The 12328-nt window shown below is 39.2% G+C and overlaps 5 protein-coding genes across 5 annotated transcripts; 3 read left to right on the top strand and 2 right to left on the bottom strand.

The window, feature by feature from the left end:
* The first annotated feature begins 233 nt into the window (after nucleotides 1–233).
* Nucleotides 234–1078, top strand: LOC106368415 (SKP1-like protein 1A). Its single transcript, XM_013808373.3, has one exon. It carries the CDS (start codon nucleotides 391–393, stop codon nucleotides 880–882), a length of 492 nt encoding a protein of 163 aa, XP_013663827.1. The 5' UTR covers nucleotides 234–390; the 3' UTR covers nucleotides 883–1078.
* Nucleotides 1079–1490: 412 nt separating this feature from the next.
* LOC106368418 (methionine aminopeptidase 2B) lies at nucleotides 1491–4532 on the top strand. Its single transcript, XM_013808375.3, has 11 exons — nucleotides 1491–1808; nucleotides 2101–2152; nucleotides 2240–2338; nucleotides 2542–2641; nucleotides 2735–2880; nucleotides 2955–3046; nucleotides 3128–3222; nucleotides 3495–3591; nucleotides 3683–3826; nucleotides 3914–4131; nucleotides 4221–4532. Exons 1-11 carry the CDS (start codon nucleotides 1637–1639, stop codon nucleotides 4329–4331), a joined length of 1326 nt encoding a protein of 441 aa, XP_013663829.2. The 5' UTR covers nucleotides 1491–1636; the 3' UTR covers nucleotides 4332–4532.
* Nucleotides 4533–4710: 178 nt separating this feature from the next.
* Nucleotides 4711–5781, top strand: LOC106368419 (aminoacyl tRNA synthase complex-interacting multifunctional protein 1). Its single transcript, XM_013808376.3, has 3 exons — nucleotides 4711–5175; nucleotides 5253–5459; nucleotides 5554–5781. The coding sequence occupies exons 1-3, from the start codon at nucleotides 4717–4719 to the stop codon at nucleotides 5698–5700; spliced, it is 813 nt and encodes a 270-aa protein (XP_013663830.2). The 5' UTR covers nucleotides 4711–4716; the 3' UTR covers nucleotides 5701–5781.
* Nucleotides 5732–8931, bottom strand: LOC106368417 (methylenetetrahydrofolate reductase 1). Its single transcript, XM_013808374.3, has 10 exons — nucleotides 8396–8931; nucleotides 8228–8310; nucleotides 7981–8154; nucleotides 7460–7633; nucleotides 7267–7367; nucleotides 7041–7152; nucleotides 6738–6818; nucleotides 6456–6633; nucleotides 6039–6373; nucleotides 5732–5942 (listed from the first exon to the last, which is right to left on the bottom strand). Exons 1-10 carry the CDS (start codon nucleotides 8856–8858, stop codon nucleotides 5865–5867), a joined length of 1779 nt encoding a protein of 592 aa, XP_013663828.2. The 5' UTR covers nucleotides 8859–8931; the 3' UTR covers nucleotides 5732–5864.
* A 756-nt stretch (nucleotides 8932–9687) lies between these two features.
* Nucleotides 9688–12097, bottom strand: LOC106365071 (putative histone-lysine N-methyltransferase ASHH4). Its single transcript, XM_048741313.1, has 11 exons — nucleotides 11881–12097; nucleotides 11709–11796; nucleotides 11508–11619; nucleotides 11340–11439; nucleotides 11172–11250; nucleotides 10911–11082; nucleotides 10747–10827; nucleotides 10514–10667; nucleotides 10188–10390; nucleotides 10010–10058; nucleotides 9688–9933 (listed from the first exon to the last, which is right to left on the bottom strand). Exons 1-9 carry the CDS (start codon nucleotides 11899–11901, stop codon nucleotides 10355–10357), a joined length of 843 nt encoding a protein of 280 aa, XP_048597270.1. The 5' UTR covers nucleotides 11902–12097; the 3' UTR covers nucleotides 9688–9933; nucleotides 10010–10058; nucleotides 10188–10354.
* Between the last annotated feature and the right edge of the window lie 231 nt (nucleotides 12098–12328).

Genomic DNA, 12328 nt, shown 5'->3' with positions numbered 1-12328 from the left:
TTATGATGGTAAAGATATACCTATCATTATGATAATGACAATGGTACCAATTCATTAGGATCTAAATGGTAACTCCTTTGGTGCTATTGTGCTAATGTGTATGTTCCATGAATTTCGGTTAGGTTTCTCAGTCAAATTTGTGGTTTAATTAATAAATTTATTTGAAGAATGGGCTCATAACTTCATCCAGAATATATAATTGAAAAATTCATAAATAACTGACTCTCAATAGACTTGATATGTGCTTCTACTAAACGCCTATAAATACACTGCATAGGGCTCATAACCTCCTACACCACCTTTTCTATTCGCTCGCTCGCTCTCTTATTACTTCTTTCATCCTCCCTCGAATCTTCTTACGAGAGAACCGCCACGCAGCAAATCACGACGATGGAGAAGGAGAAGAAGATGTTCGTGTTGAAGAGCTCCGACGATGAATCCTTTGAAGTCGATGAAGCCGTCGTACTCCAATCTCAGCACTTGTCGCATGTTGTTGAAGACTGCACCGGTCGTGAACACAAGATTGAGAATGTCACAGGCAAGATCCTCGCGAAGGTGGTCGAATACTGCGAGAACCACGTCGCCGTCGTCAACGACGGTGGTGCCAATTCTTCTTCCTCCTCCTCCGCTGGTGATGCTTTCAAGAAGTGGGACGATAAGTTCATCAAGGAAATGGATCTGTCGACGGTCTACGATCTCATCATGGCTGCGGACTACCTAGACATCAAAGGTCTTTTTGATCTCACGTGCCAGGGAGTCGCTGACGTGATCACGGCGTGCAAAGACCATAAGGAGATTCGTGCAACGTTCGGCCTCGTGAATGACTACACAGCAGAGGAGGAAGCAGAGGTTCTCAAGGAGAACGAGTGGGCTTTTGATTGAATGAATGAGTGAGTGGGTTAATCTAAACCCTAGCTAGATTTTCTTTTCGAGTCTTTGTGATCGTTTATGAGATGAACATGGCTTTCTTGTTTTGATTTTAGTGAATCTTTAGAACCTTTCTTGACTCTTACGCAAAAAGATTGAGTGAAAAACAGAGGATGTTGTTAAACTGCATATATCTAGAAGAAGTTTTGTACATTTGAAGCTTTTGCGTTTTGAGAATCTTGATTCTTCTGTCAATGATCGTTCTCTACTAACTCCCTCTTGCTAATTCTGATACCAAATGATCCATTTCTTGACTTATACCTGCAAAATGTATTGGGAGTTAAAACAACAACTTACTTTTTTTTTTTTTTTTGGTCAAAAAAACAACAACTTACTTATAATACTAGTTACATACAAACAATCTTGAACCCAAATCTAAATTAATCTACTAACAAGTACCTTTGGACAAAGCTTGAATACCTTCAATCAAAGACCATTGCTCCAAACATGGACTCTGAATAATTAAGTACCATTTATAAAGCCCAACACGGCCCATTAACCGATTCGAGAAGCCCAATAAGGAGCGGAACGTGTTTGAGTTGATGACATCATTCGCAGACAGCTCGAGGGTTTCCGCAAACTAAAGACAGAAAAAGTATCGGAGGAGGTGTGCGAGTGCGAGTGCGAGAGAGACAGCTATAGGGTAAAAGGGAGAGACTTTATAACTTGTTTACTTCTCCTCCTTCGGGTGCATTAAGAATCGATTGAGATGGCGAACGAAAACCCTGAGGTTGTTGTAGCTCCCGTGGTGGAGAACGGCGGCGCCGAACCCTCCTCCAAAGGAAAAGAGGAACAATCATTGGAGTCTGAGCTTTCGAAGAAGCTCGAGATTGCAGATGATGCAAAAGAGGAGAACGAAGAAGAAGCAGAAGGAAGCAAAGGTGAGTACTTTATTCTTAGTGTTCTGATTGATCACGTAGTTTTGAGCTTTTGTATCTCCAATTCAATTACCCATTAAGAGAAAAAAGGATCCTTTTGCTATCTCTCTGTGTTACTGATCAAGTAGATTGTGAAAAGGTGACGTTTTTGAATGTTTAGATTATTGATAAACAGGAACTAGCTTTCTAAGACTTGAAGTATGTTCTTGTCCCTTGTGGTTCGATGTTTTTAGATTGATCCACAAGTTTATGGTTGATTAATATATGTTACTTCGTGTTTTGTTGTTGTTTTAAGCTGAGACTTCGACGACAACGACTAAGAAGAAGAAAAAGAAGAATAAGAGCAAGTAAGAAGTGTTTCTGTTCTGTCTTTTTGTTTTGATTTGCCGCTTTTGGTGTTTGGTTTAGTGATAGTGTTTCGCTTATGTTTGCAGGAAGAAGACTCAGCAGACTGATCCACCTACAATCCCTGTTGCTAAGCTTTTCCTATCTGGAGACTTTCCTGAAGGTGAAATCCAACAGTATAAGGATGAGTAAGTTTCCTTACAACTACTCTATTTGGACAGCTTTATAGCATGCAATAAGCTTGTGGATTTAGTTCATACAACTTCTGTCTTTGCATCTGTTAAACTCCATTTCAGTCTTTTTTTTCTTGTCAAGACTCTTTGTTTGTTACCTTTTATCACACTTTTTGAACTGACATTTTAAGGGTATGGTATTGATATCTGTAATGTAGCAATTTGTGGAGGACAACATCTGAAGAGAAGAGAGAGTTGGAGCGTTTGCATAAACCAATATACAACTCTGTACGCCAAGCTGCTGAAGTTCATCGACAGGTTGACCCTATTTCTATTAAATAAATGACCATAGATTATTGATTCTTTTTTTTTTTCTGGCACTTTTCTAATATTATTTTTGCTAATTTACAGGTTAGAAAATATGTCAGAAGCATAGTGAAGCCTGGAATGCTGATGACTGATATCTGTGAGACACTTGAGGATACTGTTCGTAAGCTGATATCAGAGAACGGTCTGAAAGCTGGTATTGCTTTCCCTACAGGATGCTCGTTGAACTGGTTCGCTGCCTTCAACCTCCTCTTTCTATGCTTCTTTAGTAGTTATGTTTCTCTAATGGCTTTTTAACTCGCAGGGTTGCTGCTCACTGGACACCAAACTCCGGAGATAAGACAGTACTTCAGTACGACGATGTTATGAAGTTGGATTTTGGCACACATATTGATGGTATGGCTGCAAATGTTCTTTTCCATTTTCGTTTTTCAGAATGTCAGATAGAAATTAACATCACTTTTGTTTTTTTTGCAGGACATATTGTTGACTGTGCATTTACAGTTGCGTTCAATCCTATGTATGATCCTCTCTTAGCAGCCTCCCGTGAAGCTACTTATACCGGAATCAAGGTACTGATTGTTCTCTTGGCTAATATCCACTGTATTATGAACGTACAACTACTAGTAGGATGAATCATTTTTGTAGTGCTTTGTTCTACTCAGCTTGCTTGATTATGCTGTCTCTTGTCCTGTCTCTATAATGGAAATGTAACTGAGTTTTGCGCTTATAAGCATATAGATAAGCTCACTGTAAAAGTGATTTCATTTACGCTTTGAATTGTTAGGAACCTCATAGTTATTACTCTTAACCTTTCTGGTGTGTTTTTTTTTGGCTGGTTCAGGAAGCTGGAATCGATGTTCGTCTATGCGACATTGGCGCTGCCATTCAGGAGGTCATGGAGTCTTATGAGGTTGAAATCAATGGAAAAGTCTTCCCAGGTACTGATATCTAATGTCAAATATCTAATAACCACTGTTAACACCAGTGCCAGTTTCGACAAAACTTAAAATGTTTTGTCCTTTTTGTTAGTTAAAAGTATCCGGAACTTAAATGGGCATAGCATTGGACCATATCAGATACATGCTGGCAAATCAGTTCCTATCGTTAAAGGAGGCGAGCAGACAAAGATGGAAGAGGGTGAATTCTATGCCATCGAAACATTCGGATCAACTGGTATAGAAAACTCAGCTCATGGTCACTGCTTCTCTGAGGTTCACTAATGATTGATCCTCTATATTTTGATGTTCTATTTGTTTGCAGGGAAAGGATTTGTGAGAGAAGACTTGGAATGTAGCCACTACATGAAGAATTTTGATGCTGGCCATGTCCCTTTGAGGTTGCCTAGAGCAAAACAACTCCTCGCCACCATCAACAACAATTTCTCTACTCTAGCCTTCTGCAGAAGGTACTTGGACCGCATTGGTGAAACCAAATACTTGATGGCTTTAAAGAATCTGTGCGATGCCGGCATTGTTCAGGTAAACACTCTTCTCACACACCAGTCTAAATGATTACAAGGAGAGGAAAAAAAAGATCTAAAACTTCTTCTCTTTTTTTTTGTTTTCAGCCGTATCCTCCTCTGTGTGATGTGAAGGGAAGCTATGTATCACAATATGAGCACACCATTTTACTCCGACCGACTTGCAAAGAAGTTGTTTCCAAGGGAGATGACTACTGATTTAATCAGATCCTCTGTTTTATTTACTCTGTTCTTTTCATATCATATACTTTTCTTGAGAGTACTGATTCAGATCCTCAGTTTTTTACTCTGTTCTTTTCATCTCATATACTAATCTTGAGAGTTGAGATTGTAAACTAGATTTTATGTTTCGTCGTTATTGAACTCTTTATAAAACTTTCAATGGTTGGTTGTTCAAAACACTGTGTATTTGCATTAAAGAAGATAAAGAAATAGCTTTTAGACGCCTAATCTCAGAGAAAGTCAAATCGTAGAGAGAGAAGCAAACAAATCTTCTCAAGAATATATAATAGATAACAGATATGGTAGAGATGGAGAGTTCAGAGACATAACACTTAAACAGAGAGATCTTAGCTAAAAGACAATGGCGGCGACGGCAGCTGTTTTCTCCGGTGGTCTCAAAGTAAAGGCTGGACTTTTCGCCGCCCAAATCTCATCGCTTCCTCTCCGTGACCATCTCCCTCGTTGCTTGTTCTCTTCATCGAAGACGATAGCTTCAGTTTCTCGTTCTCTTCGAGTCTCCGCCGTTAATAACAATCACCGTCGAAGCTCCTGGCCTCGAGTTTCTACTTTCTGCACGGCGGCTCCTGATGCTGTGTCTCCGGTTTCTGAACCGGAGAAGAAGGTTGAGTCTGTGGAGGAGGTGGAGGAGAATGTGAAGGAGACGGCGAATCTGTTAGACATAAGAGTAGGAAGAATCGTGAAAGCTTGGCAACACGAGGAGGCTGATTCTCTGTATGTGGAAGAAGTCGACATAGGTGAAGCTGAGCCTAGAATCATCTGCAGTGGTCTCGTTAAATACGTTCCTCTCGATCTCCTTCAGGTCAGCTTCATTGTTCCCAACGTTTCTTATTAAGGTTGAAAGTAGAATCGAATTGACCATAGGGGTGAATGTATTAGGGTGCATCAGTTGTGGTGTTGGCTAATCTTAAGCCAAGGAACATGAGAGGAGTCAAGTCATGTGGTATGCTTCTCTGTGCTTCTGACTCATCTCATGAGAATGTTGAGCCTTTGGTTCCACCACAAGGCTCTGTTCCTGGGGATAGAGTTTGGTTTGGTAATGAGGAAGATCTAGAACAGCTTCCTGAGCCTTCACCTCCTAACAAGGTCTTTTACTTTAGCCATTGCAAAGACTTATTCATTTTCAGTAACAAAAGGTGTCTTAGTGTTGTTAGTGATTGATTGTCTTTTTTGGTGGCAGGTTCAGAAGAAGAAGATTTGGGAAGCTGTGCAACCGCTTTTGAAGACTGATGATTCTGGCGTTTCCATGCTTAAGGAGGAGCATTTGATGAGGACATCTTCTGGTCTTGTCACTTCCAACACTTTGAAAAATGCCAACATTTCTTGATTTTGATGTTATTTGTTTTTTGACAGAGAGATAAAGCAGAACAAAGTACTTTCATTGCAATGAAACTCGTGTTTTTTTTTCCTTGTTCAACAATCACATCTTTGAAAAGAAAGATTACAACAAGAAAAAATCACTGGAAATCGAATGTTTGGTTTTCTCAAAGATCAAGCAAAGACGGAGAATATATCACCATTGATGTAGTCGTTGTCCACTAAGCTCACCAGGAAGTAGCTGTTCTTCACCTGCACATTTGATTAGATACCAATCATCATTACAGTTTAAACACGAATCTGGTTTGAGATAAGAAGAGAATATAAATGGAGAAGATGATTATGTACCTCCTCGAGCAACTTCCTAGAAGGGTCATCCTCTGGGTACAAGTTAGCCCAGCTTCTTGACCAAATCTCGAAGGCTTCGTCTTTCCAGACTTTGAAACTGGCTGGATCCACGATTGTCGGTTGAATAATCTCCTTAGCTGGGAACACTCCCCAAGTAACTGCATTCACATCGGCTTCACCAACGTTTGATACCCAGTTCCCTGCTTTGTTCACCGCCATGTAGGTGATGGAAGGAAAAGCTTTGGATTTCTCCACAATTGTGTCTAGCTTATCCCTTGAGCAGAAGAACTCTAGGTAAGCTTTCTGGTAGACGTATCCACCAGGACCACCCCATCCTGCAAAGTTCCCAATGGAGTTAGTATAAGCTAACACAACTACTCAACGAAAAAGCTTCATAAACAGTGGATCAATCATTACCAATAGCTCGAGAATCAGATTTCGCTGCGTTGACTGATGGTTGGCTATTGATGGTCAAGAAGCCGTTGGAGTTGATTTTGCCGAGCTTTTCGTTTATGATCTTTGTCTCTGGCTGGAGTCCATCTAACTCAGACCATGGACTGCTTTTTAAGCTTCCAAGGCAGAGCTCCTTGAATTTCTGGTTTGTGACAAGTATTTAAAAGATAACTTGCAAGTGTTTTGTGTATAAGGTAAAAGATGAAGGAATGAATTTATAAGAGTGCTAAGAAAAGAAAGGCTTACCTCTTGAACATCTTCAATGCTTTTCAACGGCACGACCCATTCTTGTTGAAGCTTCTTGTCACGTGCACGTGGGCGCATGAACTATCAGCAAATGCATATAGAGATCAGTACCATTTATTGGCAATAAAAGACAGATAAGAAAATGGCACACGTAAACCAAGAATCTTCTTATAATGGTAGGGGAATTAGCAGTATGCGAATATTATCTTAAGCAGATGAAGTAGAACAACTCAAAGACCTTTCCTAGTTCAACGTAAGAAATCCTAAAGTAGATTGTCACAAAAGCTAATGAGTATGTGGTACCTGATAATCCGAAAGTGTACCATACGATGCACTGCGAGAATCACCCCACCGTCCCTGTGGGAAGTCGTTCCAGCCTTTTGTTCTAGATATGTAGCTCTTTGGACGGTTTGCCCTGCAAAGATTCAGAGAGTAACAAATGGAATTATTCTCTCCGAAAATACAAGTTTAAGATCTGAACCGATTGGTGAGACCAGATCAGAGCAAGAGTAACAAAATGAAGGCTTACCAGAAAATGGGGCGAACATCTTCCTTAGTTCGGAAAACATTTGCAGGGCGTCTCCAAGGTAAAGAACGAGTAATTTTTGACTCATCAATCAGACCAAGGTTCTGCAATATCAGCAGCATTGTTAGGTTCTCCGGTCTACGCAATGATGTGTGGTATATAAAGAAAAAATATTAAGAAGGAAATGAGGAACAACCATTAATATCCCAATAGCTGATTTGTCCATGTTCAATGTGTAGAGATGAAGGGTAGTGATTCCATGAGCCAAAATCTTTTTGCACATTTCTGTTGCAAAGTGAATACCAAAGGCCTTAACAGCTTCTTCATTGTCCTTGATAGGTTCCAACGCAGCAGTGAGCTCAGCAGGTATCTATAGCAATAATAACATGAATGGAATATTAAAAAAAAATCCGAGAACATTAAGCATAAGACAAAACCAAGGGTCTAAAAGATGTCACCCAGAGCTTATATGATCAATAATCAACCGCATATATGCAGTAAACTCAAACTTATCCTAAGCATGTAAGCCCAAAGACAACATGTTTCTACACATTGCCAGATATATCAATCTAGTATTACGCATTTAAGCAGAGAGAAACATGTGTCTACACATTGTAAGCTGTATCAATCTAACCTTACGAACAACATGTGTCTACACATTGTTAAGCACAAAGACAACATGTTCTACAAAGTGCAAGCTATATCACTGAAACGAACCTTGGTCTTGCAGAAACCAGCCATACGCAAGAACCCCTTGTAGTTAGAAATGGGCATAATCCCAGGAACAATGGGACAGTTAATCCCAATTTTCCGACAGTCATTCACAAACTTGAGGAAAATATCAGTATCATAGAACAGCTGCGTCACAATCAGATCCGCTCCAGCATCAACCTGTTCCACAAACCAACCCATCAGAGATCAAAAACAACTCAAATCAACAAAGCCATAAACACAAATTCTAAACCTTTTTCTTCAGGTAAGCAAGATCACTCTGATAAGACTCAGGAGTAGCAAGTCCATCAGCTTCAATCACATCCGGATGAGCCTCTGATTCCAAAAACCACCAATTAAAGAAACATCAACAAACCCAAAAACGAAGTTTCCAAAAAAGGAAGCAACTTTTGAATCATACCAGGATAACCAGCAACAGTGATCCCAAAGTAATCCCCATACTTGCTCCTAACATGATTCACCAGATCCAACGCACAAGCGAACCCTCCTTCCACCTGAACGAACTTATCCTCCCCATGAGGCGGGTCCCCTCTAAGCGCGAGCACATTCTGAATCCCGTTGGATCTAATCGTCTCGAGCGCGTGGTCGATCTTCTCCACAGGCATGTTGGTGCAGGTCAGATGCATCATCGTCTCCACGCAGATCACGTTCTGCATCCTCGAGGCGATCTCGAGCGTGAGATCGGCGGTGGATCCTCCGGCGCCCCAGGTGATGTCGCAGAAGGATGGGCCGTACGAGACCAGACGATCCATCCGTTCGAAGAGATTCTCGACGCCATCTTCGGTCTTCGGAGGGAAGAACTCGAAGGAGAAGGCGGTTTGGCCTTGCTCCGTCGCGGATTTGATCTTGTCGACTACCTTCATCGTTGTCGATGAGATTCGAATCTCAGATGTGGGGGAGAGTTAGTGGTGGAGAGGCAAGTGGTCTCTCACTCGATCTTTTTATAGTACTCAAGTTTGGTGGTGGTAACTGGTATAACTAAATTTTATTTAAAATTGTTACTATTTACACATTTAAATTCTTAACAACATGTAAAATAAACTAGAGTAGTTTTTTTTTTTTGATCAACAAACTAGAGTAGCTAACTTATGCTATTCTATAGACGTCTATTAATGTTGAACTGTTTAGTTGATTTCAAAACATATGTTCACTATTTTAACACATGTTTACGTAAATTAATACTCTATTAAATAGTAATACTCTTTCTATTTTAAAATGTAAGTAATTTTATAATAATTTAAATATAATTGGTAATTTAATTGGTCACAGAATAACTAACAAAATAAAAAAATTACATTGATGCCAAAATAATTTATATTTTAAAATAAAAGAAAATTTCTAAAACTACTTATATTATAAAACTCAGGAAGTGGTAAAAATAATAATTGTGTCTACTTGTATATACTTCACTATTTCGTTAAATATTTAAATGCATGTTTTATGCAAAAATTAAACATAATTAAGCTTCTAAATTCTAAATTATTCAGCTAAGGTAGGTGAGATAAAGGCCCCACATCACCTACCACCGGAATCCAATCCCATGTCGTTCACCGGCGCGTGGGTGGTGTTAACTGCTACAATGAATACTAATCTACCGACGCTGCAGCCCAGAAGATTCACGTGCGCTCATTCAATAAATAAATAGCTGGACTTATAAACAGAACAAACCGGTTATTGGTTATGGTCCTCAAATAACCAAACCCCTCTGGTTTTAACATCAATATCACTTTAGTCCAAAATATATTTCACACACACTGATTCGAGTTGGTACAACAACAAAGTCTATACCCCGGTTAACGACAATTTTCAACAATTCAAGAGAAACTAAAAGGTAAAAGAATGGAATGAATCAGAAAGAAGCAAATATCAAACAGCTATGAGCTTCCAAACTTCTCTGGACAAGTCGATGGTCTCAGTAACACCATCCTCGTACATGACCTGGAAATAGAAAAACTGTCTTTTTGTTAGATTTCATAAAACGAAGGTGAACAACAGAATTGAGTTTGAGTCATACCAAGTGCTTTCTTGAACCCTCATCAAACTCCCTAATGATGCCAAAACACCTGAAAAATGTCAAAATACTAAACTCAAAAGAGTCCGAAAACAACAGGATACAAGACTAAATAGGTCCTCAGTGAGCAGAACAAATGTATCTGACTGAACATTTTTGACTAGAGGAAAATTAAGTTTACCTCTGGTTTGTGGAACGTGCCAACATGATTACCACACCAATGCAGTTGGGATAACATATTTTCCTTTGGCCATGAGTGTTCCTAGATTGTCCTGACGCATCCAAATTGTGTTTTTCCTTACCTCCGAGTTGAGAAGCTTGTCGAAAATCGAGCTTTAAGAATTTATACTAACCGGGGGCGTGTCTTCCTCGAGTCTTTTTAACCTAACACCACATTGTGTATAGCATACCAAATCAAGAGATGAGTATATAGATGACTAAATAGTTGGAATACAAAATATAATCATGAGACATAAACTCAAAACAGTTAAACAAAACAGGTCTTACCTTGGGTGGTTTCCAGGTCACTGCTTCACATGCCGTTAGGTTCACAGCTTCATCAGAGGGTAGGCTCTTAGCTTTTCTAGCTTTTGCACCTAGCTTTTTCCTGCAACACGCTGCACCACAGTAGCAATCTTGGTCTGCACCAAACTGAACAAACCTGCTATATCTCTTAGTATCACAGCTACACATAATTATTGCCAGTGATAATTAAAATTTTGTAAAGGAACTGTTCTTACTGGTAATCGTAAGTCAAATGCTCTCCTCTGTTTATGTAACGAGTCGCAAAGATGCCGATCCTTATCTCTCCATCAATTATCCTATTGGATACAAAAATGTCATAACAAGTTACTTTGTTCAGAAGTAAAGTGAGAAGATGGATAATGAGAAGAAGTTAACAAACCATTTCTGCATCTCTGCATTAGGATTGCAGCTGTGATTGATAAATCTTGATTTATTCCCCTTGTAAGTAGCATCAATCACCACGTTCGAGTTTATCTGACACAAGTAGAAATTTGTCTCGTCCTTATGCTTCAGCTTCATAAGTCTTTCTTCACAAGTCTTTTCGTCAATAACTACAATGAGTAATACTGATGTAAGAAGAAGACTAGTAAGAATGTCACACATTAAGCAGTGAAATAAGCAACCAGATAATCAAAATCACCTTCCCCAACATATTCGATGATGAACTCCCCTGCGTTGATATCTTCATCCGCTACAATCCCATATCCACACTTCTCCGTCTACAATAAACAACTTACTCAAAGCTACACTTTAAACTTAACATTCTTTTGTAAGGCCAACAACAACTTGTAGCTACCAGAGTACCAACCTGAACTAGTTTCATTTTCTTGATATGTCTTTGTTGGAACGGCTTGTTAGTGCACTGACATCTGCACTGGCAACTAGATGAACAGCTTGAGAGTAGTATCCTGTAAAAAAAACGAAAAAATGTTAAGAATGGTTAAGTAACATACCAACTACAAGATTCATTACATACCCACAACTGCAGTCACTGCCACAGAGAGTTGAAGAGGAAGGAGAGACAGAGCAAGAACAGAAGATGCCATGATCTTTAACCTTCTTGTTGAACTTCTTGTTCAGGTATATATCTTGAAATAAAAATCAATGTGAAAACAAATCCAAAAGCGTGTGTGGGAAGTAAACTAAGAACTTTGAATCTGTAAGTAACAAAAGATACTGCGCTTTATGAAGTTCAATTCCTCAGATTCCGAAATCTTCTTCGAGAACTTTATGAATCCTTTCCTTGTTTGATTCTGATCGGAACCCTACAAAATCAGAGAAAACTTATTAAGGAAATTCAAAACAGAGAAATCAAATTAAAAAGAACTGAAGGCTAAGATCGAACGTACCTTCTTCTTGGCGGTACTCATAGCAATAGTCACAACAATCGAAGATCTTTGATGGCGAAGAGGTCTCTGAAACTTTTGAAAACCCTAATCGAATTGAAAAAGAAGAAGAAGAAGATGAAGAAACAATGAGAGTGAAGAGTCGCGAGACAAAGAAACGAGCGGCAGTTGCGCTGGATTTGAAATAAATAAATCCTCAATCGGGAAAAAAAAAAGAGGGTAATATTGTAATGATGGAAGCCCGCTTGTCTAGTGGGCTATATGTATAGTGGGCCGAACGGAGTCCAAAAAAAAGGATTTACGGTTATTTATCGTGTTAACAGAATCATTAGGATAGTTAATATTATTAGGTTATATCATATTCACATATATTCGGCCATAACTATAAAATAAAATACTCATTTTAATGTCGTAAACGTAAGTTGTTGACTTTATTTAATAAGTAGGGATT

The sequence above is a fragment of the Brassica napus genome, chromosome A9 (genome assembly GCF_020379485.1).
Source record: "Brassica napus cultivar Da-Ae chromosome A9, Da-Ae, whole genome shotgun sequence".
NCBI classification, from domain to species: Eukaryota; Viridiplantae; Streptophyta; class Magnoliopsida; order Brassicales; family Brassicaceae; genus Brassica; species Brassica napus.
The sequence above is the reverse complement of the archived record's forward strand: the minus strand, read 5'-3'. Positions and strand labels throughout refer to the sequence as shown.